At 52.4% G+C, this 26576-nt stretch overlaps 1 protein-coding gene across 1 annotated transcript in view; it reads left to right on the top strand.

Annotated features, from left to right (window-relative positions):
* Window positions 21318-26576, top strand: part of LOC102190950 (neuron-specific protein family member 1) — a 33670-nt gene continuing 28411 nt past the window's right edge. The window contains exons 1-2 of the mRNA XM_018049723.1: window positions 21318-21522; window positions 21923-22078. Of these exons, the coding sequence (XP_017905212.1) occupies window positions 21950-22078 (129 nt within the window). The 5' untranslated portion in view covers window positions 21318-21522; window positions 21923-21949. The remainder of the gene's footprint in view (window positions 21523-21922; window positions 22079-26576) is intronic.

The raw sequence follows: 26576 nt of genomic DNA, 5'->3' as shown, positions 1-26576 counted from the left end.
TGCAGGCAGATTCTTTACTGTCTGAGCCACCAGGGAAGCCCTTCATTACCTTGTGGGAGGTAGTGAAAATCAGGAGAATCCAAATGAGACACCAAGGACAGGGCCTGACCCATGATCTGGGCTCAAAATAGGCTAAGACATTCTATTGCTGTGCTCAGATGCTCAGTCGTGTCTGACTCTTTGCGACCCCATGGACTGTAGCCCGCCAGGCTCTTCTGTCCCTGGGATTTCCCAGGCAAGAATACAGGAGTGGGTTGCCATTTTCTCCTCCAGGGATCTTCCCGACCCAGGGGATTGAACCCGCATCATCTGCATTCACAGGTGGATTGGAGAATCCCGTGGACAGAGGAGCCTGCTGGGCTATGGTCCATAGGGTTGCAAAGAGTCAGACATAACTGAAGTGACTTAGCACGCACACACAAGTACCACCTAGGAAGCCCAAGAGATGCAATTACTGTCCAGAAAAAAATCATGCTCCTTCCAGCGGACACAGTGCTTTCGAGTTTGCAAAGAGCTGAGTAGATAGCATTTCATTCCCGCTGTGTGGCAAGCCTGTGAAGGCAGATCGCACAGCAGTGTGGCCTCTGATTTGGGGAGCAGGGAGTAGAGCTCTCAGCCCCACGGCAGGGTGCAGGCGGATGGCCAGGGCTCCAGCCTGGAGGCCTGAGATCTTTTCACACTTCTCTGTGGGAGAGACTGGCCAGCTCCTTGGAGACGGAAAGTGGGTCTCTGTGACAGCACTCGGAAAGCAGTGCCTGGACGGACTCCCCTCTTTGTTGTTGTTGTTTTTTTTGTATTATTTATTTATCTTTGGCTGTGCTGGGTCTTTGTGGCCGCTTGTGCTTTTCTCTAGCTGCAGCGAGCTGGGGCTGCTCTCCGGCTGTGGTGTGCGGGCTTCTCATTGCGGTCACTTCTCCTGTTGTGGAGCGCAGGCTCTAGGGAGTGTGGGCTTCAGGAGCTGTGGCACGTGGGCTCTGTACTTGTGGTTTCTGGGCTCCAAAGCACAAGCCCAGTTGCTGCGGCACACGGGCTTAGTTGCTCCGTGGCTTGTGGAAGCTTCCCAGATCAGGGGTTGAACCTGTGTCCTGCGCTGGCAGGTTCCATTGAGCCGCGAGGGAAGTGCTCATCTCTGTGTTCTGATACCACGTGCTGGGCCTGGCTCCTAAGCGGAGACCCTCGGTTAGGTTGTTGTCGTTTGTTCTTAACTTTTTAATTCTTTTTTAAAAAATTAATTTATTTTAATTGGAGGCTAATTACTTTACAATATTGTGGTGGCTTTTGCCATACATTGACATGAATCCGCCACAGTGTACATGTGTTCCCCATCCTGAACCCCCTTCCCACCTCCCTTCCCATCCCATCCCTCAGGGTCATCCCAGTGCACCAGCCTTGAGCGCCCTGCCTCATGCATGGAACCTGGACTGGTGATCTGTTTCACATACGATAATATACATGATTCAATGCTATTCTCTGTTCTTAATTTTTATTGAAATATAGTTGATTTACCATGTTGTGTTAGTTTCAGCATACAGCAAAGTGATTCACTTACACACACACACACACACACACATATATATTCTTTTCCATTATAGGTTATTGCAAGATACTGAGTATGCAGTTCCCTGGGCTAGACAGTAGAGTCTTGTTATCTATTTTACATATAGTAGTTTGTCTATGTTAATCCCAAACTCTTCATTTACCTCTTCCTGCCTCTTTCCCCTTTGGTAACCATAAGTTTGTTTTCTATGTCTGTGAGTCTGTTCTGTTTTAGAAATAATTTCATTTATATCTTTTTTTCACATTCCACATATAAGTGATATCATATGATATTTGCCTTTGTCTGACTTCACTTATTATGACAATCTCTAGGTTCATCCATGCTGCTGCAAATGGCATTATTTCATTCCTTATATGGCTGAGTAATATTCCATTGTGCATACACACACACACACACACACACACACACACACATACATACACACCCATGTGTGTATATATATGGGCTTTCCTGGTAGCTCAAACAGTAAAGAATCCACCTGTAATGCAGGATACCTGGGTTTGATCCCTGGGTTGGGAAGATCCCCTGGAGAAGGGCATGGCAACCCACTCCAGTATTCTTGCCTAGAGAATCCCATGGACAGAGGAGCCTGGCGGGCTACAGTCCATGGGGTCACAAAGAGTCAGACACGACTGAGCGACTAAGCACACACATGTATATGCACACCACCTCTTCTTTATCCGTTCATCTGTCAATGGACATTTAAATTGCTTCCATGTCTTGGCTACTATAAATACTGCTGCTACGAACACTGGGGTGCAGGTATCTTTTTGAATTAGAGTTTTCTCTGGATATACGCCCAGGAGTGGAATCACCATGGTGGATTTGTTAAGTGAATGAGCAAATGAATGAGGGCTCTGTATGGTGATTGAGTCAGGGGTGTGAACCATGAATACTGAGGGGCCTGCTTCATAACACTTACTCTAAGCCTGGTGAATGCTGAGCCAGCCTTCACAACAATCCACCACCATTAGTCCCATCTTACAGATGAGAAAACTAACACTCAGAGAGCTTAAGCCACCTGCCAACCATCACTAGGCCAGTGAGTGGTCCAGCCAGAGTAAAATTTAGGCCTGACCGATGCCTGTTACCCTTCCCAAACACCTTCACCCAGGGGTAGGTGATGGGAGAGCATAGACTTTCAAATCAAGGTCCTATTTGCCATATGAATGCAATCATCCAACTCTTACAAGCTAAAAGCTTATACTACTTATACCAAAATTGCAACCACCTCGACTTTTTCAAAGCCTAGGATACTGGTTTCCCAGGGCTGCCCTCAGGAAGGACCATGGACAGAAGTGTCTTCTCGTGGTTCTAGAGGGGCTCCAGGTCCGCATTACAGGACTGGCTTTGCTGATGAAATGTGACTAGAGGGATGTGCGTCCCTTCCGAGGAGGCACTTTAAGGGTGGCCATGTGATCTGGGCAGCTCTCTTTCCCCTCTGCTCCAAGATCAGCAAGTCCCTGAGATGGGTTGCTGCTGTTCTGTGGTCTGGGATGCAGGAGATGAAGGACAGGACCACAGAGGCCCGCAGTAGACATGGATGGGAGTGTTCCTGCTGATGCTGCTGAGATCTCAGCGTTCCTTGTTACAGCAGCATGACTTGACCTCAGCTGACGCTACACACTGCAGACGTCATTTTATGAATTTTAGGGTGTTCAGTGTAGCTCTTCACAGAGATGGAGGGAACCCCTCAGTCCTCAGACCCCTGTGATTAAACTCTACTCACTGCAGTGTGCAGGTTTCCCTGGAGGCTCAGATGATAAAGAGTCTACCTGTCAATGCAGGAGACCCAGCTTCGATCCTTGGGTAGGGAAGATCCCCTGGAGAAGGGCACGGCAACCCACTCCAGTATTCTTTCCTGGAGAATCACCTGGACAGAGAAGCCTGGTGGGCTATAGTTCACGGGGTTGCAAACAATTGGACACGACTAAGCAGCTAACACTTCCACTTTTCACTTCACTGCAGTGTTCATCTGTTTGTCTTTGACAATATAACTTGGCAGCTGAATCTCTGAAACACCAAGTGGTGCCCAGGCCTCAGCATTCATCAGGATGCCACTTGCCCCATGGCCTGACGGCAATCAGAGGCTGGCCACTGCAGGCTGGGCTTTGGAAAGAGACCCAAATTCCCGCCTTTGTTCTTCCTACCAACCTGATGGCCATGAGCCAGTTACCAAATTGACTGGTGGGTGAGTGTGTTAGTCTGCTTGGGCCGCTATCATAAAATTCCATAAACTGGGTGGCTTAAATAATAAAAATTTATTTCTCACAGTTCTGGAGGCCAGGTGTCCCAGATCAGGGTCCAGCAAGATCAGTTTCTGGTGAGGGCTCTGGTCCTGCCTTGCAGGCGGCCGCCTCCTTACTACGTCCTCACGTGGTAGAGAGAAAGAGAGCTCTCTAGGGTCCTTTCCTCTTCTGACAAGGTCACCAGCCCTATAGGATAAACCCTACCCTTATGACCTCAGTTAAACTTTATCACCTCCTCAAAGGGTCACATTGGGGGTCAGAGCTTCAACATTTGGGGGAGAGAGACATAGCATTCAGTCCATAATGGTGTGGTAGGCTGAGCAAAATGCTTCCAAATCCTTCCATGACCTAATTTCTGGAATCTGTGAATGTCACCTTAAATGGGAAAAGAGACTTTGCAGGCGTGATTAAGTTAAGAGTCTTGAGGTGGGCAGTCGCCCTGAATCATCAAGACGGCCTCATGCAGTCATGCTGGTCCAAGCAGGAGGAGATGGGAAGAAGAGAGGAAAAAGTGATGATGGAAGCAGAAACTTCAAGAGATGCTCTGAAGGAGGAGGAAGGGGCCATGAACACAGGAGGCCATGAAGGTGAAAGAGGCAAGGAAACACATTCTCCTCCAGAGCCTCCTGAAAGAACCAGCTCCGCCAACCCGGTGAGGCTGACTTCAGACTTCCGATTTGCAAAACCCTAAGAAAGGAAGTTTGCATTGTTTTAAGCCAACAAGTCCTTCGTTGGAAGGACTGATGTTGAAGCTAAAACTCCAATACTCTGGCCACCTGATGCAAAGAGCTGACTCACTTGAAAAGACCCTGATGTTGGGAAAGATTGAGGGCAGGAGGAGAAGGGGACGACAGAGGATGAGATGGTTGGATGGCATCACCGACTCAATGGACATGGGTTTCGGTGGACTCCGGGGGTTGGTGATGGACAGGGAGGCCTGGCGTGTTGCAGTTCATGGGGTTGGACACAACTGAGCGACTGACCTGAACTGAAGCCAATGAGTGTATGATACCTTGTTACAGCAACCACAGAAAACGAATGCAGCTACTTTGGGTTTGACTGTGACAGAAAATGCCACCTAAGAGTAGCTCAAAGAAGAGAGCTGGGCACAAAGCCTGGAGACAAGTGGGTCAGGGCTGGGGGCAGGGCTCAGCCACGAGGTCCTTCGAGCGGGTCCCAGCTCCTTTTAGCTCCCTGCTGCACCAACCTGGCCAGGGCCCTTATCTTCGTGGTCCATGGTGACATCTACAAAGCAGGCAGCGGGAGGGAGGAAGGGGCAAAGGCGACAGAGGCAAGGAGTGGGCACCAGCTGTCCCGAGGGAAGGTTACGAGGAGCTTCCACACGACACTTCCTCCGTTTTTTCTTCCTGCCAGGACTTACCTATGGGCCACACCTCACCACGAGGGAGGTGAGACAATTGTTCTTACTCTGAGCAGACATGTGCCTGGAGGGAACTTCCAATGCAACAGAAGCAGGGGAGAATGGGTGTGGGAATGGTCCGCATCTGGCACGCTGAACCTGCCTGTGAGTCAGGAATGCGCTCACCTGAAGGAACAGAAGTCCTGCCCTAATAAGGCTTCAGCAAATTATGCTTTGCTTTTCCTGGACAACAAGGAGCGTTTGGTTGCTCATGCAGTACAACCATTGCAAAGATGACCACGCTTTGAGGGTTGGTTTCCATCCTCAGACTTGGAGCCTCATGGACAGAAAAGGGCTGCTGTGGCTCCAAACATCATTTTTATGTTTAAGGCAGGAAGAAGGATGAAGAGTACTGCAGTCTGTGTGTCCCTCTTCAGCAGGAAAATGAAAGCTTCTTATAGGCACTGCCAGAAGACTTTGTATAACAGTCATCAAACAGGACTGGGGTTCATGGCCTCTCTAGCTCCAAAGGGGTGTGGAAAACGAAGCAGTCAGCTTTTCGGCATATTAGGCAATAGATCTGGCATGCCAATTGTTATTCCACGCAATTGTCATACCAATTGTTATTATCATTATTGTGCACAGACCTGTATATGCCCAAAGATGTTCACTACAAGTGTTACTTATCACTGTGAAAAATCATAAACATCTCACATGTTCAACGGTATAGTTTGGGTCCCAATCGATGAGTTGATCATTCAGTGTCTGGCCCCGCCACCTGTGTTACTTCATCTGGAAAACAGAAGAAAATATAACTTACCTTTTAGGATTATGGAGAAGAGCAAGGATGGGCATGGAGCTTGTCTGGCACTTAGCTGGTGCTCTGTTGTTGTTCAGTTGCTAAGTCACGTTCAGCTCTTTCCTGCCCCATGACCTGCAGTATGCTAGGCTTCCCTGTCCTCCACTATCTCCAGAAGTTTGCTCAAACTCATGTCCATTGACTCAGTGATGTTATCTAATCATCTCATCTTCTGCTACCTTCTTCTCCTCCTGCTCTCAATCTTTCCTAGTGTTGGGGTCTTTTCCAAAGAGCTGGTGCTTAGTCAATGGTGCGGAGAAGGCAGTGGCACCCCACTCCAGTACTCTTGCCCAGAAAATCCCATGGATGGAGGAGCCTGGTGGGCTGCAGTCCATGGGGTCGCTGAGGGTCGGACACGACTGAGTGACTTCACTTTCACTTTTCACTTTCATCCATTGGAGAAGGAAATGGCAACCCACTCCAGCGTCCTTGCCTGGAGAACCCCAGGGACGGAGGAGCCTGGTGGGCTGCTGTCTATGGGGTCGCACAGAGTCGGACACGACTGAAGCGACTTAGCAGCAGCAGCAGCAGTCAATGGTAATGTATCCTAACCTCCAGCCCTTCCACCATCTGCCCCAATGGTGAGTGCAGCCATGAAATTAAAGATGCTTGCTCCTTGGAAGAAAAGCTATGACAAACCTAGACAGTTTATTAAAAACCAGAGATATCACTTTGCTGACAAAGGTCCATCTAGTCAAAGCTATAGTTTTTCCAGGAGTCATGTACGGATGTGAGAGTTGGACCATAAATAAAACTGAGCGCTGAAGAATTAATGCTTTTGAATTGTGCTGCTGGAGATGACTCTTGAGAGTCCTTTGGACTGCAAGGAGAACAAACCAGTCAATTCTAAAGGAAATTAACCCTGAATATACATTAGACAGTCTGATGCTGAAGCTAAAGCCCAATACACTGGCCACCTGATGCAAAGAACCAACTCTGGAAAAGACCCTGATGCTGGGAGAGACTGAGGGCAGGAGGAGAAGGGGACGACAGAGGATGAGATTGGTTGGATGGCATCACCGACTCAACGGACATGAGTTTGAGCAAACTCCAGGAGATAGTGAACGACAGGGAAGCCTGGCATGCTGCAGTCCATGGGGTAGCAAAGAATCGGACACGGCTGAGTGACTGAACAAAAACAACTCCCAAAATGGAGAAATAATCAGTTTCAATGTTTTAAGCATCTTGTTAGAACCATTTCTGGTGGGTTTAGCTTGTTGATCTCAAGAGAGTGAAACTCCACCCTCCGACTCTCTAAACTCTGGAGGGAGAGGTGCCTGTGTGGCATGGGGCTGCGGGGGTGGATGGCACCCACTTGGGAGCAAGCTGTGCCTTCCTGTGAGGATGGCTTTCACTCTCCTATCAAGAGGAATAGTGCTGACCTCCCAGGCTGTTGTGAGGTTTCACAGGACAAACTACCGCTGGTTACAGTGTCTACAGTCTAGCAAACCCCAAACAAGTGCTAGTCCCCTGCTCCCGACATTAGGCGTTAGAGGAAGCCTGTTGTCCCCAGGCCCTGGGGCATCCTAACATTAGCAGTGGGAACGCTGCAGCACGCTAGGGGCTTCTAATTGAGTTTAAGTCTCCCCAGCCTGGCCCATCCAGGGCTCCTGGCTAAAAGGTGACCTAATTATTAACGAAAGCCCCAGAGATGAAAGCTCAGACATAATCCTCCCCTGAATGGATTCAGAAGGAGCCGATAATGGGACAATAAAATTAATCTAGTAGAAAAACACAATTAGCTGTATCGTTTATAAATCTCCTCTCCTTCCTCACCGGGTGAAGTGGGGAACAGTGTAGCCTGAGCTGTTCACGGCCCAGCGTCCCGTTTCACTTGGATGGAGGCATCTTTGGCTGGGAAAATATTTCCAATTCACATTCGCAGCGCCTTGTTAGAGGTTTGAAAACAGTCTTCAGAAGCCAGGATGACCCAGAGGACAAAGTCAACGTGACGGTCTGTCATCACTCCCATCCCTTCTCTTGCCTGTTTCAAGTCATTTCAGTACAACTGAAGCTCTGTTTATGGAGAATATACCCACAAGGGGCCCATGCCAGGCATGAGGGCGTTAAATGGATGAGCCCCAGCTTCCGTCTCCTCAGGGTTCACGGGAGACACAGACCCACCCCCAGCTCCCCACCCCCACCACCCAGTGTGTGACCTTGGACAGGTACTTCACCTTAGCAAGACTCCGTTTCCGTACAGGTAAGTCACAGAAAGTGAGGGTGCCTCCTTCCTCCCGTGCTAGGAAGGATCAGGTGGACATCAACAGAGCCCTCGCCCAGGACTGGCCCACAGCAGCCTCAGCAACTGGAAGCCGGGATGACTCCCACGGCGGAAAGTGTCAATTATTGAGCACGTGCTGTGTGCCAGGCACTGGTAGCTGCAGAGACCTGAGGACTTAGCCCTGGACTCTCACGAGGCCCCCTCGTGGTTCAGAGGAGGGAACTGGGGCTTGGAAAGGGAAAATGACCTTAGATCTACAAAGTGAGCAAATCCAGGTTTGAGCCCAGCCCATCAGGCTTGGAAGCCTAAGCTATTTTCTGAAACATTACTCTATGTGGAGGCGGGTTGTGAGTTGAAGTCTGTCCCCCACATTTCATATGTTGGAGCCCGAACCCCCAGTGCCTCAAAATGTGGCTGCATTGGGAGAAAATGCCTTGAAGGAGGTGATTAAGGTAGAATGAGGTCACTAAGGTAGGCCCTGATCCAATGTGACTGGCATCCTTATAAGAAGGGGAGATTAGGGTACAGACACACACAGAGGGAAGCCCATTGAGGGTGGAGGGAGGATCACTGAGGATGGAGGGAGGACCACTGAGGGTGGAGGGAGGATCAGTGAGGGTGGAGGGAGGATCACTGGGGAAGGAGGGAGGACCACTGGGGACGGAGGGAGACCACTGAGTATGGAGGGAGGACCACGTGAGGACATGGGGAGAAGGTGGGCACCCACAAGCCAAGGAGAGTGGCCTCAGAAGAGACCATCCGTGCCCACATCTCATCCCTGGCTGCAGCCTCCAGGACCGAGAACACAGCGTCTGTTGTTTAAGCCCCAGGCTGTGGTGCTTTGTCCAGTGGCTGAGAGGAAGGAGGGAGTGAGCCTCAACCTGGGGAGTGGGGTCGGGTGGTAGCGGAGCTGCCCCTGGGAAGGCGGTCTCGAAGTTCACTAGGAGGGGCCGGCAAAGGCAGCGCTGCTTCTGGTCCGAAGGCCCAGCATCTGTCGGTCCGTCGGGCCCTTAGGCACAGACTGACTTCCTCGGGAGATTTTCTTCTCTCAACCCAGTTCCATCTCGCCCTGGGAAAGGACCCAACCAGGAGACAGAAGGGCTCCCTCACAGGCCCTCAAGTTCCTCTCATGGGTGTGCAAGGTACACACACAAAACACACGTGGAGACAGGCAGGCATGTGTGTGCATACCCAGGTGTGCATGCAAACACACAGACGCACACGCACACATGGACACCTACATGCACATACATATGCATAGATGGGCTCGTGCACAAATAATACACACCTGCACACAGCCGCAGCGTCACAAGCCAGCTGACAGAGTGGTAGAGTGGGTGACTCCTTGGGTTTGAGTCTTGGCCCTGCCTCAGTCTGACACCTGCAAATGGGCTCTAACCACAGTAGCTGCACATACTTCACTGCAAGTACAGTATTTAACTACGTCAGTGTACAAGGCAATGTATATAAAGTCTTAATACAGTGCCTGTTGTGTAAACGCTTTGAAAGTGTCAGCAATTAACAGCATTCTGCTTGGAATCATTCTGTCCCCTCCCCAACTGCTGATTCACCAACCATGTTGTGACCTGAGCATTCCCTCCCTATTTTGAAATGTAATTCACACACCATAAAGTTTGCCATTTTTTCCCTTTTCTTTTCTTCCTTTATTTATTTATTTATTTTTTTTGCTGCGTGTTATGCAGGATCCTAGTTCCCCAGCCAGGGATCAAACCTGCATCCCCTGCAGTAGAAGCATGGAATTCCAACCACTGGACTGCCAGGGAAGTCCCAAGTTAGCCATTTAAAGTGTACAAGTCACAGGTTTTCAGAATGTCCACAAAGTAGTGCAACTACTCAGCTGGTAAAGAATCTGCCTGCAGTGAAGGAGGCCCCGGTTCGATCCCTGGGTCGGGAAGATGCCCTGGAGAAGGATAGGCTGCCCGCTCCAGTGTTCCTGGGCTTTCCTGGCGGCTCAGTCTGTGAAGAATCCGCCTGCAATGCGGGAGACCTGGGTTCCATCCCTAGGTTGGGAAGACCCCCTGGAGGAGGGCATGGCAGCCCACTTCAGTATTTTTGCCTGGAGAATCCCCAGGGACAGAGAGCCTGGTGGGCTGCATCCATGGGGTCACAGAGAGTTGGACCTGACTGAGCGACTAAGCACAGAACACAGCATAGAACAATGCAGCTCTCACCACTGCCTAATTTCAGAATATTCTCATCACTGCAGAAAGAAACTCCATTCTGTTAACAGCCACCTTCTATTCTCTCCCCTTCCCCATCCCCAGGCAACCACTAATCTTCCTGTGTGAACACTGTCTACCAATGGGATGATACCAATTGGTAAGATACCAATGGGATCATACAATATGTGGGTTTTTGTGACCAGTTTCCTTCATTCCACATCATAATATTTTCATCCATGCTGTAGCCTGCATCAGTACATCATTCCTTTTTGAGATTGAGTCATATTCCATTCTATGGAGAGATCACATTTTGTTTACCTGTTCGTCAGTTGATGGATGTTTGGGTGGCTTCCACTTTCAGCTTTTATGATTCGTGTTAGAATGCACATGGGTGTACTCATTTTTGTGTGAGCCTGTGCTGGGTGCATTGCTAGGCCTGGAATTGCTGGACCCTCTGTTCATTCTACATTTAAATTCTGGAGGAACTATCATGCTGTTTTCCATGGCGGCTGCACCATTCGACACTCCCATCAGCAGTGTAGAGGGGTTTCCATTTCTTCGCAACCTTGTCAGCACTTGTTACTGTCTTTTGTAGTAGTAGCAGTTGCTGTTATAGCCAGCCCCCCACCGTCTCTGCGTCTCTCTCCATGACCTCGCCCTCGTCCCACCTTCACCTTCCCTGCGTGGCCCAGTGTGCCACCGAGGGTTTCTAGTAGTAGGGCTGACTGCCAGGACTGTCGTTTTTCCCAGGTGCCCCTGATGAACCTCTGTGTTTGCCTAAGTACCTGCAAAGTCTTCCAAGCTGCCCAGGTCACCCAGCAAATATGTTGGAAAGTGCTCTTTCCTTTGTCTGTTCCTCAGTCTCCCCACGTGTAAAATGAGGTCTTAGCGTCTCAAACTCTAGCGCCTCCAAGAGCCAAGTAGGCGAGGTAGTGGAGGTGTAAGGAGGAAGGGGGCATGGTGCGGGGGATGGCGTTATTTGCACACAGCTGATTTCTGTCATGTAGGAATGCCTCTACTCTTAGCTCCCTCAATTTTCCAAAAGAAAGCAGGAAATCTGGATATTTTGCAAAATCTCCTGGGTTTCCAATATTTCCAACGAAAGCATTTTTTAAAAGGGCACACAATCAAAACATATCTGTGTATCTAGCCTAGCCCAGCCTGCAGAATTCCAGTTTACAAAGCTGGAAGCAATGATTCTGGAACCTGCGTGTTCCTGGGAGTCACCTGGAAGGCTTGTTAAGCCAGAGTCTCTGAGCCAGCATGTCCGGGGGGTTGGGGGGAACCCGAATATTTGCACGTGTAACCAGTTCCCAGGTGAGGCCCATGCTGCTGGTCCCAGGACCCCACCTTGGGAATCACAGCTTTGGACTAACGCTAAGTTCCATCCCAGGTCTGAAAGGCAGGTTCAGGACCCCCACAGTTCAGGGTCTCCCCTCGAGGGGAAGAAGTGCCACGTCGTGGATGGGACTATGGACAGGAGTTAGCAAGCTCCTGTGATGACCACCCGGCAAGGACAGCAGCACAGAGCAGGTACCTCCCTTCTGTCAAGCTTTTGTTGTTCGGTCGATCAGGCATGTCTGACTCTTTGCGACCCCATGGACTGCAGCACACCAGGCTTCCCCGTCCATCACCAACTCCCACTGTGGAAGTTCTTCCCCGTGAAATGCTTTGAAAACTCTAAATCAGGGGTCCCCAACCTCCAAGCCAAGGACCAGTACCTCCTGTCAGATCAGCAGTGGTGTTATATTAGAAATGAAGTGTATAATAAATAGAAAACGCTTGAATCATCTCAAAACCACCCCCCTGCCCTGGTCCGTGGAAAAAGTGTCTTCCACAAAACCAATCCCTGGTGCCAAAAAAGTCGGGGACTGTTGTTCAAAAGGGCTTTAAAAAAAATTTATATAGCGCTAGTGGTAAAGAACCTGCTTGCAAATGCAGGGGATGTAAGAGACCAGGGTTCAATCCCTGGATCGGGAAGATTCCCTGGATAGGGAAGATTCCCTGGAGAAGGAAATGGCAACCCACTCCAGTCTTCTTGCCTGGAGAATCCCATGGACAGAGGAGCCGGGCAAGAGTCCACAGAGTCGGACATGAATGAGCGCACACTCCCACAGTCCAGTTTCTCTCTCTTTTTAAAAATTTGTTCTAATAAATTTGGCATTTCAGATATTTTGCTCACAGCAAGTTGGACAGAGATAACGGGGTGTATGGTAAGGAGGGCTACCAGCAGCCCCCTGACGGGGACAGAGGCCACAGAGATGTCAATAATTAGCCCTACACAAGCCCAGGAGCCTGGAGACACCCAGTGTGGGAAGGTTCCTGACTCTGTACCCCCGGTCCAGTTCGTGTAGAAAGCTGACCCCATTCTTCTAGAAGCAGTACGATTCCTTTCAGCATCCTCTGTTTTGGAACACAGGGTAACGTACTATCCACATTAGTCACGGTGGTCCAAAATGAGCAAATATTCAATCTTTGGGAAAACCCACCCCCATTTCCCAGCTGGACCAGAGAAACAGGGGAGCCTGTCTGACATATAAAGGGTTATAAATTATGGATGTAAAAAAATAAAATCACACCACAGCCAGAAGTCCTAGGTCAGCTCAGAGCCTGGGATTGGCTCTGTGCTAATTTCACTGGGCTGCAACTACCCAGCCTCAGGAAGGGAGAGATTCTGGACAGAACAGCCCCACCAGGTCATAGCTGAGCTGCCTGCAATGCAGCTGAGCCTGGCACTGCGTAATCTCCAGCACACTCTGAGGATGCTGTGAATTTTAGACACTCTCCCAGGGACCTGGCTCCACAGAGCATGGAATGCGTTGCACTCAGCCATCTGTGGGCTTTTTAAAAATTCAATAATTAATTCCAGCATATGGTGGTCTTACTGCTATTAGGATTTGGTCTTTTTGTGGTTCTTTTCTTCGGTAAAGGGCTTTTCTAATCATTTACCAGCTAAATAATTTAATATGAGTTATTGCTACAGGCTGCAAACCTGGCACTTAGCCGGTGCTGGGTGATAGGAAAATGCCTCTGAACGGAGCAGGGGAAGAGCTGAATGGAATTATGTGGCCCTGGTAATTTATTCCCCAGGTCGAGCGCAGTACCTTGCTTGACCTCACCATGCCCTCAGTAATTTTGCTTCTGATTTATCCCGGGGCATTCTTGTCATGGGAAGAGTGAACCCAGTTGGGGCGGAGGTGTCTTTGAAGCAGGAAGGGAATTCCGTTCTAGTCCAGGAAGGGGAAACTGAGGCCCAGGCAGGTTGGTGGTTTGCCCAAGGCCATGTTGCTAGGATGACTGCTGGCCAATGAGGAAAGGGAGTGATGGCGCGTAGCCTCTGGGCCACAGTGTAGGATTTCAGATTAGGGGATTTGTCCTCCCCATTTCAGGTCCTAAGTGGAAACTGAAGGGGGTTAGGGGAGAGCAGAGATGAGCAGCTGGGCAGGGGCTGGGCCTGGAGCATGGGTGGGCTGCAGTTCCGCTGCGCTCGGTCGCTTCAGTCCTGTCCCACTCTTTGTGACCCCATGGACTGTAGCCCACCAGGCTCCTGTGTCCATGGGGTTCTCCAGGCAAGAAAATACTGGAGTGGGTTGCCGTTTCCTTCCTCCTGCAGGAGGAAATGGTAGTTTTGGTGGAGGAAATGGTAGTTTTGGTGGAGAGTCTACATTTTCACTAGGTTCTTCTGAGCTTTGTCTTTTTTTATTTCTTTCAGCTTAGCTTCTCCTAATTTTATTAAATTATTATTATTATTAAAAATTTTACAGCTATACTGCGAGGCATGTGGGATTTTAGTTCCCAGGCCAGGGGTAGAACCCACACCCCATGCAGTGCAAGGGCAGAGCTTTAACCACTGGACCCCCAGGGAAATTCTCTGAGCTTGTCTTAATGACCACATCTCATCTCAGACCCAGTGGTTTTGTCTGAGAGGTGGAATAATAGAACTGCACACAGTGGTTTGCAGGGATTGATAGCATTCACTGCCTGTTGGCTCTGGTTGATACAGTCTTTCTACCTATTGTCACACTTCTTTTATCTGTAAAATGGGTATACTTTGAGACTCAACAACAATGACTGCCCCCACCACTTTGGTATTGATGCTTTCACATGGTAGTGCTGGAGAAGACTCTTGTGAGTCCCTTAGACAGCAAGGAGATCTAACCACTCAATTCAAAAGGAAGTCAACCCTGAATACTCCATGGAAGGACTGATGCTGAAGCTGAAGCTCCAATACTTTGGCCTCCTGATGCAGAGAGCTGACTTATTGGAAAAGACCCTGATGACTGGGAAAGACTGAAGGCAGGAAGAGAGGGGGCGACAGAGGATGAGATAGTTGGATGGTATCACTGACTCAATGGACATGAGTTTGAGCAAACTTCTGGAGATGGTGAAGGACAAGGGAGCCTGGAGTGCTGCAGTTCACAGGGGTGCAAAGAGTCAGACATGACTGAGCAATTGAACACACAACAACTTTGGAAATTTTGAGTAGTGAGAAAGAAAAGGATAATGGCACACAGTTCTTCACCCAAGAGGTGGTCAGGGCAGGACATGGGGGGTATTTCTGGAGGCTCCAGGAAGGGTCTAGGCAGGAGCAAAAACTTTCTCCGTTGCCAATTGTATCATGAGTCAAGACGACTAGAGGTAGCAGGTGGCCTGCTAAATGGGATTGTTTGAAGGGGACTTGTCTGCAAAGGTGTGGCCGAGGTCTGGGGCCCAGAAGGTGTGGTCCAGTAGCCTGAGCCGAGGTTGGGGAGCATGAAGGCAGGGCAGGGGGCGGGGCTCCTCCTGAGTGACCTCCTTTTAGGGACAGGGACACAGGATCCCGTTGGTCAGAGTGCAGGATGATGTCTGCAGGATTAGAGACAGGATGGGACAGTGGGAACGGGTCTGGAGGAAAAAGGGCAGGGGGAGGGGTGCCTAGCACATCCCTGGGGGTGCCCTCCATGCAGTGGGGGTGCCTGGGAGGTGAAGGGAAGGGATGGGGGCTGGAGTCCACCTGGCCTGTGAGTTCACTGCCAGGGCTCCCAGGGAAGATGAGCTGCGAAAGCCCCAGGGACGGGTTCTCCTTCTCCGAGGCTGGTGACAGTGTGTGCGACTCCCCCTGGGCCTCAGCTTCCCTGGATGAAAAATGTAAAACCAGGGTGTGGAACTAGAGGATGATTCAACCTCTGAAAAGCCCTTGATCCTAAGTTACATTGTCACTTGACCTGCATTTCCTCCCCCGTCAGGACTGTGGAGATGCGTGTTCTGAACTTGCTCCCCTCAAAAAGCAACCACAATGGATGTTCTTAGAATGCGCTGCTCCCCACCCCCCAGCCCCTATGTGTAGGGGGTAAGGATGGGCGAGGTGGGGGGGACAGGGGTTACGGGGAGAGCATAGGGTGATGTGGAGGTGCTGCTGCTCCTCCTTCCCCCTCCCTCCCTGCAAACACAGAAAACCTTGGGGTGGGGGATGGAGGGGTCAGTGCATGTTGTTTTAAGTCCCCTCTGCTAGACAGTGACAGGCCTTGTCCTCAGCATCTTTTTACCTACTGTCCTTGATTTCAGGGTTGAACAGGTTTGAACATTTGAAAGCAGCCTGGGTTGTGCAGACCATATGAATTTGGAGCTGCCAGCATTTCTTGGAGACAATTGAGTGAGTGAGTCACTCAGTCGTGTCTGACTCTTTGCGACCCCATAGACTATACAGTCCATGGAATTCTCCAGGCCAGAATATTGGAGTGGGTAGCCTTTCCTGTCTCCAGGGGATCTTCCCATCTCAGGGATCAAACCCAGGTCTCCCACGTTGCAGGTGGATTCTTACCAGCCTAGCCACCAGGCAAGCTCAACTGGAGGCTCAACCAGGGAAGGCTACTGGAGTGGGTAGCCCTCCCTTCTCCAGAGGATTTTCCCAACCCAAGAATCGAACCGGGGTCTCCTGCATTGTAAGCAGATTCTTTACCAACTGAGCTATCAAGGAAGCCCCAACAGGAAAAAATCAACTTCTGCTGACTTTATGCCCATCAGTCACCCAAAATTGCAATTCTCTGATGGAAAATGCAAAAATTTGCGGGACTCAAGTAGGAAGCATTTTAAAAATCGTATTTTCGGGACTTCCTTGGTGGTCCAGTGGTTAACACTCCATGCTTCCACTGCAGGGGGCATGGGTTCCCTCCTTGGTTCAGGAGTTGAGTTCCCTCATGCCACAAGGTGTGGCCAAAAAATTAAAAAAAATTTTTTAATTAAAAAAATGCAGAATAAAAAATTTTTCTTTTCTTATATCCAAATCAGGATGAAAAAAAGAAACCTCTGTGATCACTCCCATCATTTTAGATGAGGACACTGAGGATGGAGGGAATCAATCCCCAGATCGCTGTGTCTTTCTTGCTCACAGCCCCCCAGCCCTGCAGCCCTGCCAAGGCCAAGGACCTCAGGGCCAAAGTGAAGTGGATCTAAGAAACATGTGGGGAAGATCAGGAATTGTTGAGCAGTTTACTAAAGCTATACAGGCAACAACCCCCCAACTTTCCCTGGAGACTTCTAAAACCCCAAATACCATAGTTTTGTTTAAAATGTAACGGGTCACCTAATGACTTGGAGCCCCTTTAGTCCTGTTTAGTTTGTACAAGTACAGAGAATGGAACAAAAGCATCGCTCATTCATTTCTCAACCATTCACAGAGTCCCTAGTGTGTGCCGAGGGCTGGGGACTACAAAGCTGAATGAAACACTGAAACCATCAAAATGACCGTATCTATGATTTTGTCTACACAGCATATATTTTAAAACAAGGTCTGGCATTTTCCAGAAATGAGCATTGGCAGCAGGGTTAAACCTAGGAGGCGGAATGTCTCAATGATGCTACAGGCCAGCCTGCTTTCAGCTTGAATTAGACTGTGAATTTTCTCACGACACACTTGAGCTTGGCTTTACAAACCTGACATTAGGATGTCTGAATCTACTGTGAATGTGAGATGAGTGGGTGCCTATTTCATTTAACATCTGGCTCCTGCGCAGTTGTAGTGCGCCAGGCCTTGTTCTAGGCACGGGGGCTGGAGAGATGAGAAACTGAGTTCTTTTGCAGGATTTGCTCCTATGCTGGGGACCAGGCTGGTATGGGAAGCCAGCCCAGTGAGCCTGGGACTTGCCCCACATTTGCCCAGAGCTCTGTGGCCTGGGACTAGGCATTTACTTCCCTGAGCTGCAAAGAGGCTCATCAGGACCCTAGAAGAGTCTTCTTAGTTATTCTGAGCCCTCATCCTACACCCTTGACAAGCCTCTACCACCTCTGCCTGGCTCCAGCACACGCTACCAAGTACAGAGACCACCTAATGAGAGGTCAACGCTGTAATAAGAGTCGAAGAAGGCACTGTGGGTTTTTAAAATAATGGCTCATTTGATTTTCACGAGACAGTGATGGAGGGACTATTATTATCCTCCCCGTTTTATAGAGGGGAAACTGAAGCACAGAGAAGTTACGCAACTTGTCCAAAGTCACACAGCTAGAAATGGGAGAGACAGGACTGGAAATCAGACTGGCTCAGCCTGCCTCCCGCTGTGGCAGTCTGGGCTCCAACAAAATGGGACCAAAAAAGTTGCTGAGAGGCTAGAACCTGGGGACAGGGTCTCGAGTGGTGGGGAGCAGTAGCTGGCAGCCCTGCCCCGTGGAAGGTGGGTGGGTTACTGCAGTCACCTGCAAAGTGAAGGGTCTGTCCCTAGAAGGGAATGCAGCCCTAGAAACGTCCCTGAAAAAGTCATCTGGAAAAACCAAATCCTTGTCAAATATCCTGCGAGGCACCAGGAATTATAGACTGTTGGTGTGAAGATGAAACTGGGGTCCCAGGGAAGAACACGGTGTATTCCACACAGATTTCATTCTGTGTGGACTGTAAAAACACCTTAAATCCATTTGCCTTAAAACTACCAACACAGCGTCACTGATCCCCAGTTCTGTGACTGTGGCCTCTTCAATTGACTCTCTAGCCCAGACACTGCCCCTCCCAGAAAGCATCTGAGACCCTGAGTTCCCCAATTCCCTGCACCCCTAAAGGCTTGAAGCTTATGGTGGGCTCCATGGTGTTTCCCCCAAACACATCCAAATCTAACTCTTGGAACCTGCGGATGTTATCGTATAGGGCAAATGATATGATTGAGGATTTTGCAAGAACATTAATTTGGATCATCCCAGTGGCCCTGAAATCCAGTGATGAGTGCCCTAGGAGGAGACACACACAAGAGGGGAAGGGGCAGTGTGACCATGGAGGCGGAGACTGGAGGGATGTGGCCATAGGTCAAGAAACAGGGGCCACCAAAGAGCTGGCAGGGGCAGAAGAGATTTCCCCCTACAACTTCTGCAGGGAGAGAGACTGGCTGACACCTTGATGTCAGACCCTGGCCTCTAGAGCTGTGAGACCAAACATTTCTGCTGTTTTGAGCCCCCCAGTTTGAGGTAATTTGTTACAGCAGCCCCAGGAACTGATGCCTGCACCTCCACCCCTACTTGTGAGGCCTTCCGCCCGCTCTGCCTTCCCTCCCACCCCCTTCCAGGATTTCACACGTTGTCCACAGTCTCTTGCGCCACCCCCCAGCAGAGGACGTGGTCTCTTACTCCCGTGGGCGCTCTGCTCTGCCCAAAGGCTATTTCATTTCCCTCATCTGTCAGCTGCTGACGGGTGGGCTATGTCTTGTGTGCTGCCCTGCCCATGTGTGTGCCCTTCACAGGGCCTAGTATGGCCTGCTAGTGCTAAGTCGTTTGAGTCGTCTCCGATTCTTTGCAACCCCATGGACTGTAGCCTGCCAGGTTTCTCCATCCATGGGATTTTTTTTCAAGCGAGCACACTGGAGTGGGCTGCCATGCTCTCTTCCGGGGGGTCCTCCCCACCCAGGGATGGAACCTGCGTCTACTACGTCTGCGGCATTGGCAGGTTCTATACCACTAGTGCCACCTGGGAAGCCCTGGGCACCCAACAAAAAACCCACAGAACGAAACTGCAGAGACCCAATGACCGGCGCCAGCCAAAATCCTTGACAAAATGAGAAAGCAAGCAAACGCATGGCACCTGTCCACTGCTGTCTCTGGGACAACCATGAGTTCTTGTCTTTGTCCTTCATAGGTGACAAAGCCTTGAAGGGGCTTTCGTCACACGGGGTGCAGGAGGCCCACCCGGCAGCTCCCTGTGTGAGATTCTGACTGGTGTGTGTGTGTGTGTATGTGTGTGTGTTGGGGTCTGTAAAATGCTGGTACCTAAGATGGGGCAAAGCTATGCCCTTGCTTAAGCCCACAAAGTTTCTCATGATCTGTAAGCTTAATCTGCACCTAAACCAGGACCTGAGCAGATTCCCACCACTCTTCCTCACCTGCGGCAGGAGGAAACAAAGTGTCAGGAAGGAGGCTGCCCTGGTTCCACGGAAGACCCTGGACCACACACAGATGCCTTATTGTGCCACCAGTCCTGCATTCTAAAGCCCTTTGCCAAAAGGATGCTAAGGTCAGGCCCCCAAGGCCAGTGGCAGGGGCCAGTACCTGGGACACCTGCCCCCACCTCCCGGGTCTGCCCAGGGGTGTGTGTACGCCAAGAGCCTGGACCCTTTCAGGCTACACTGTGGGCAAAGGCCCACTTGGACCCTGGTGAGGACTTGGAGCCATGTAAGAGGTACCTCATCTGCTGGTACCCTCCTGGGGATTCTGGAGCCAAGGTGCCCATGGCCAGGTTCCTAGATTGAGCCGGTGGCTCAAGGCTTGGCAGGCAGAGGCTGCTCCTATTCTAGAGGTAGACTGGGGGCCAGGAGGTTTTGCGGGGCTGGTTTGCAGGCAGCTGATGGAAAACGCTGGGCTTCAGGCCACAGTCAAGCAAAGCAGAGGCAGGCAAAGTGTGCTAAAGTAAGACTTTAGGGAACACCTACTCTGGGTCCTAGCAGGGCCCCAAGCAGGACACAGGGGCCTGGGAAAAGCCCTTTTTTCCTTGAGCCCCCTTCCTCGGCTCCGGGTCTTGCTCCCACACCCCCGCAATTTCTCTCTGAGGAAGTCCTAAAGCCAGGGTTGGTTGGACGTCTGTAAAATGGGGGCCCTAATCTGGGCAGCTGCGACAGTGGTCCCGCTGCGGAGAGGGTGGGCCAACGGATCGGGTTAGAAACCCTCTCTTTCTTTCCAGGACGACCCCTTTCTGCGCCCTGGAGGCGTAAGGCTGAGCTGCCTGGAGCGTCCCGAGCTTTCTCTTCGGATCGGGACCGGAGAAACCCTCCAACGCGGCACGCAGCGCTCTCTCTGCCCTGAATTTCCTTCCCTCCAGCTACCCTGGGCGTCCCCCCAAATCCGGGCCCTCTCCCCGGCTCTGGAGAGCGCCCCCCAATTCCTGCACCCCCGAAAACTCCCCCCGCTGCGTACTCCCGCCTCGATTCCCATCCATGCCTCCTTCCACCAGGGACACGCCCTCTCCCGCACCCAGCCACGCACACTAACTGGACGCTCCGGTCTCTGCCGCCCTCTACCGCCTCCTGGAACCCTCCCCGTCGGCCCCTTCCCCATTCTTCAGGACTCCCAGATCGGCTCGACTGCAAGGTGGGGGTGGTGGTGGGAGCACCTTTTCCACTACTTTTGGGCACTGCTTCATCCTTAGCATCGCCCCCCGCCCCTCTCTGGCTTCCAGTTGCCTCGCACCCGGGCCGCCGCCCCGGGATTGCGCAGCCAGCACCTCTCTTGGCCGCCCGCCTCCTCCCCATCCCCGGCTTCCAGCCCTGTGGGCACCCTCCCGCCGCTCGGAGCCTCCCATCCGGGGTGCGATCCCACCCCTCCCCGGTTCCCCCGCCCCCAGGTCCTAGCGATCGCGGGGTCCCCCGGGGAGTGCTCCCCCCTGCGCCCGGCCCGCGCTCCTTTGTGCGGCCGGTGCGCGCGCTGCGTCAAGGCTGCTGCCGCCACACGCACGCACTCACCGCGCTCAATTAACCCCCGGGAGCGGCAGGAAGGGAGGCGGCGAGCGGGAGGAGGGAGCCCAATCGCACGGTGCCCCCGCCCCGGCCCCGCGCGGCGCCGCCTCCGCCATTGCTGCGAGCGGGAGCGGGCGACGCGGAGGCTCGGAGCGCGGCCGGAGCCCAGACCTGCCGGAGCCGGGCGTGGGGTGAGTGCCGGCCGGAGGGACCGCGGGGCGCCCGGGCTGGACCCTCCCGCCCGGGAGCCGGGTCCAGGGCCGCGCATCACCCTTAGGTGGGAGGGCCGGGGGTGGGGGTCCCTGGGCAGGTCTCCGGCGCAGCGGCGCCAGGACCCGGGACGCGTCTAGACCTCGCGGGCAGGGGCGGCGCCCCCTCCCCGGCGGCCGTGCGCCCCTGCACTGGGCGCTTTTGTCCAGCGGGTGGGAGTCCGTAAATACACCGCGCCCGCCCCTCACCCCTAGAGCTGCGACCTCTGCATCCTCACGACCCCTCCCCGGAGACCAGGCGGGGGGCCGGAGAGCTCGCCGACGCCCGGGACAGCGGGTGGGTCCGGCTCGCGGTGACTCCCGCCCGGCCCTCGCTCCGCAGGCTGGCAGCCTCGGGTCTCCCGGAACCATGGTGAAGTTGGGGAACAATTTCGCGGAGAAGGGCACCAAGCAGCAGCTGCTGGAGGATGGCTTCGACACCATCCCCCTGATGACGCCCCTCGATGTCAATCAGCTGCAGTTCCCGCCCCCGGATAAGGTGAGAGGCCCCCCCACCCCGGCACCCCGCACGGCCCGGTGCGCACCCCCAAATCTCGGGTGGCGGCCGAAACAAAAGGATCGCGCCGCGCGTGTGCTGGGGACGGGCTTGGGCGGGGTGGAGGACGCGCCTCGGGGGACAACGTATCCCCGAGGGATTCTGGAGCGGTTGGTCTGCGCCCCCCATCACCCCACCCTCCCCGCCCCGCCTTAGATGACAGCTTCGTGCTGACCCAAGAACTGCGCGGTCCGGGAAAGATCCTTTGATTTTCGTGGGACCCTGATCCGAGAGAGGTCCCTGACCCCTCCGCTGCCAGCCCAGCTCTGCGCCTGCCTGCCACGGGATACCAGGGGCTCTGCTTTGGGGGTGAGCCCAGGAGCGGCTCGGCGGCCCCTCGCACCTTCCCGGGTGGTGCAGTTTCCGATTTGCCCCTTTGCGGTGGGGAGACCCCTCTCCTTGGCCAGATGGACCCTCCCTGGGGGCCTCCTCCTCTCCCCCCTCACAGACACACCGGTGGTAGCTGCGGCAGGATGCGCGCTCCTTCGCCGCCACCGTCCTCTCTTTGTTCCTTTTGTGAAAATCTCCAAATAAGCTGAACACTCGCGCTCCTCAGTGTTAGTGTAACCGGGGACAGCCATTCTTCATCCTCTTCTGGAAGTGGGATTTCTGTGTGTGCGCTGAATGTAAAGAATCCCCTCTTTTCTTAAATACAGTCTGCAATCGAGTGCTTTCTGTCCGTTAAGAGCAGTCTTTACAAGAGTTAACGCTTAGAAAACGTTTAAAAGCCTAGACAACTCTATCGTGAAACGGAGACCTAAAATTGGGCACTCGCATCCTTTCTGCCCGCCTTGCTGCTCTTTAGAAGTCACCCCAGCCACCAGGAAGCGCTCTCTCTTCCCTGAAGTGTGCAGGCATTTCTTGTTTCCTTGAATGCCTGGCGGGGTGGTTCTGACTCAGGACTTGTCCTTTCTTACAGCCTGTTGACGATGATGGGTGACGGGGCTCGGGTGGGGATGGGGGGAATATCCCTGCCATGGATCCATCCTCTCTGGAGGATTCCTTTATTCACATGGTGGGCCCTTTGATAGGCTTACTCAGCTCCTCGAGGTGGTTCTGATCCTCCCTCTTGTGTTTGGGTAGGTAGGCAGGGGGGCAGGGGCTGGAGGGAGGCTGAAACAAGTGTTTCATTTCAAGGAAAAGGATCAGCTGATCTCACCTGTGCGCCTGGGCCATGTGGGACCACTCTGGGGCATTGATGGTCCAAAAGAGGCTTTGAGGGAGGGGCAGGACTGCCTGAGGCCTTGGCTCCCACCTCCCTTTTGCCTTGTAGGTTTCAGACTTGCCAGGTTAGCACAGCCTGGCACCACCATCCCTACCTTCCCCTGCTGCCTCAGCCCAGGAGCCATGGCAGCCTGTGCCAGGAACACTGCGTGCCCGGGCAGCACCCCTGTCAGGCCCTTCCCTCCACTCGGCTTCCTCTTGCGTCCTAAGTCTGTTCCATTTTGGAAGCGTCTGGCACACAGTTGGCTTATAGCAGGGAGGAGGTTTCAGGCAGGTATGAAGTCTTGACCAACCAATTGGGCCTCCCAGGAGTAGCTTTGTTCTTAAGTCACTCAATTGTGTTTGACTCTTTGTGACCCCTTGGACTGCAGCATGCCAGGCTTCCCTGTCCTTCACTGTCTCCTGGAGTTTGCTCAAACTCATGTCCATCGAGTCAGGGATGCCATCCAACCATCTCATCCTCTGCCACCCCTTTCTCCTGCCCTCAATCTTTCCTAAAATCAGGGTCTTTTCCAATGAGTCGGCTCTTTGCATCAGGTGGCCAAAGTATTGAAGTAACCTAGGCTGCTCTGAAAGGTGATGAATCTCCCATCCTTGTGATGCTCCCAGTTGGGGATTCTAGCAGGAAGTGATGGTTGGGCCAGAAGATTTCTAAGGTCCACAGATGAAGAAACCGAGTCTCCGGGAGTTTACAGGACATGCCCAAGGTCACTCAACTGATGGCCACCACCCTCCAGGATGTGAAGCTCCAGCAAGATCTCTTGCTCTGCCCTCTTGGAGCTAGACCGTGCTCACGTGGGATGTCTCTTAACCCAAGCAGTGGCACCGTGTTGCTCCCAGCCCAGGTTCAGGGAGGTGATGTCACCTGTCCCAGAGGAAACACGTGTCTGAGGGCGGATAGTGCAGATAGGGTTGTCAATGGACTGTGTGCCGCATGCCGAGGTTCTAGAGGTGCAACAGTGCGGGTAGTCACAGAGCTGGCAGCCGCGTCAGGGCCAGTCTCTGCTGACGTGTGTTGAATGCTTATTATGCACCAAGCCCTTGTCTGTGTGGTTTATAGCTTTCATTTCCTTTTGTGTTGCTGACATTAGACAGTAACCGCCACTGTTGCCCCATTTTACAGGTGTGGAAATGGAGGCACAGAGAGTAAGGAACTTGCCTGAGGTCAGCCTTGTAGTGGCAGAGGCAGACTGAATCTGGGCCAGTGGGCTACTGAGCAGGTCCCCACTGGGCTGAGGGTCCCAGGGATTCCCTCCTCCTCGCAGTAGCCCAACCAGATGGGCCTTGTTCCCATTTCACAGGCCCGGATACTGAGGTTCCAAGTGGTCAAGGGTGTGCTCAGGGTCACGCAGCTAGTCAGGTACAGTTGGGGTTTGAGGATGGCAGGGTTAGGCTCTAGTGCTGCCCTAGAGACGGGTGCCCCTGGACTGGGCACGCAGGCTGTCAGGCTGGGCAGAGGAGAGCTGCATGTAACCGAAGGGAGGGAGGAGGGGGCCAAGGGTGTGCTTACAAGCGATGTGGCCCTTGGATCAGTTTTTCAGCGTCACGAGGCGTGAGCCAATTTCTCCCTGAGGCTGGGTCCACTGTCACAGCTCTGTGTGGGATCCCTGCAATCTCCTAAGTCCTTGTTCTGCCCTGGGTCCCAGCATCATGCAAGGCAGTATGTCCCACCCAGTGAAGGGCGCTGCCACCTGGGTGAGGAAGCGGGTTGGCGGCGGGGGGCTGGTCCTCTCCAGTCCAACAGCCACTTCCTGGCTCCTGCTTTGGGGTGGGGGTGGGCGTTTGGGGATTAGAGACGTGTAGCCCCTGGATACTTTGCCGCCTCGTCAAGTGGGGACAGAGAAGGAAACAATCCCAGAAACACGGTTTGAGGAGGGCAGTAAATGATGCAGAAAGGCTGAGGGTGGAGGCTGCAAGGTTGGGTTAGGGTTCATCTGAAGCTGGTGGGGATGATGGGAACAGGTTTGCCCTGGGCAAAGGCAGAGCAGGTTTCCTGGTTGGAAAAACATCTCCTGCTTCACAGTGGAGAGTGGAAGGGTAACAAGCAAGGAGACCATCTAAGTGGTAAAGAACCTGCTGGTCAATGCAGGAGGGGTAGGAGACATGGGTTCGATCTCTGGGTTGGGAAGATCCCCTGGAGTGGGAAATGGTCAACCCACTCCAGTATTCTTGCCTGGAGAATCCCATGGACAGGGAGCCTGGTGGGCTACAGTCCATGGGGTCCCAAAGAGTCAAACACAGCTGAAGCAACTGAGCACGCAGAGACAGGGGAGAGAGGAGGATGGTGGGGGTTAGACAGACTCTCCAAAAGTGATTTGCTTAAAGGCTGGTTTCCTGTTCCTTCCTAATCCTGGAGAGAAATAGTACACTTGAATCTTCTCATTTTACCCCTGGCAGCATATAAAAAATAAATGTATCCTTCCTTCCCACTACCCAGACCATGAAGCTCTGGGCAGTGATCAGTCAGTTCAGTCTCTCAGTCATGTCTGACTCTTTGTGACCCCATGGACTGCAGCGTGCCAGGCTTCCCTGTCCATCACCAACTCCTGGAGCTTGTTCAAACCCATGCCCATCGAGTCGGTGATACCATCCAACCATCTCATCTTCTGTTGTCCCCTTCTCCTCTTGCCTTCAGTCTTTCCCAGCATCAGGGTCTGTTCCAATGAGTCAGTTCTTCTCATCAGGTGGCCAAAGTATTGGAGCTTCAGCTTCAGCATCAGTCCTTCCAATGAATATTCAGGACTGATTTCCTCTAGGATAGACTGGTTGGATCTCCTTGCAGTCCAAGAGATTCTCAAGAGTCTCCTCCAGCACCACAGTGAAGGGAGTTCACTGTGAAGGGAGCACCAGGTATGGAGGCGGGAGCCCCAAATATGGAGGCAGGAGCCCCAGGTGCTGGGGGAGCACTGCATCAGGAGTCTGGGGCCCTGCTGACCCCTAATAGGCCTGCTGCCTATTAGCCTTGGCTTCGGAGCTTAACTTCTCTGACTCTCTGTTGTCATATTTCCCTTCTGGTGCTGCTCTCAGGATTATCAGTGCATAATTTCTCACTAGTCTTGGCACAGAGGAGAGTTGTAATAAGTGGTGACTGTACTCATTCTTTTTGTGAAATACTTCCTGGCAAAATGGTGACTTTGAACACTAGAGTCCCCCCCGACAACCTGTCCTCTTTGGACAGGTGTGTCGGAATGCATGTGGCCATACTCCTAACTGTTTG

The sequence above is a fragment of the Capra hircus genome, chromosome 6, assembly GCF_001704415.2.
Source record: "Capra hircus breed San Clemente chromosome 6, ASM170441v1, whole genome shotgun sequence".
Taxonomy (NCBI): Eukaryota; Metazoa; Chordata; class Mammalia; order Artiodactyla; family Bovidae; genus Capra; species Capra hircus.
The sequence above is the reverse complement of the archived record's forward strand: the minus strand, read 5'-3'. Positions and strand labels throughout refer to the sequence as shown.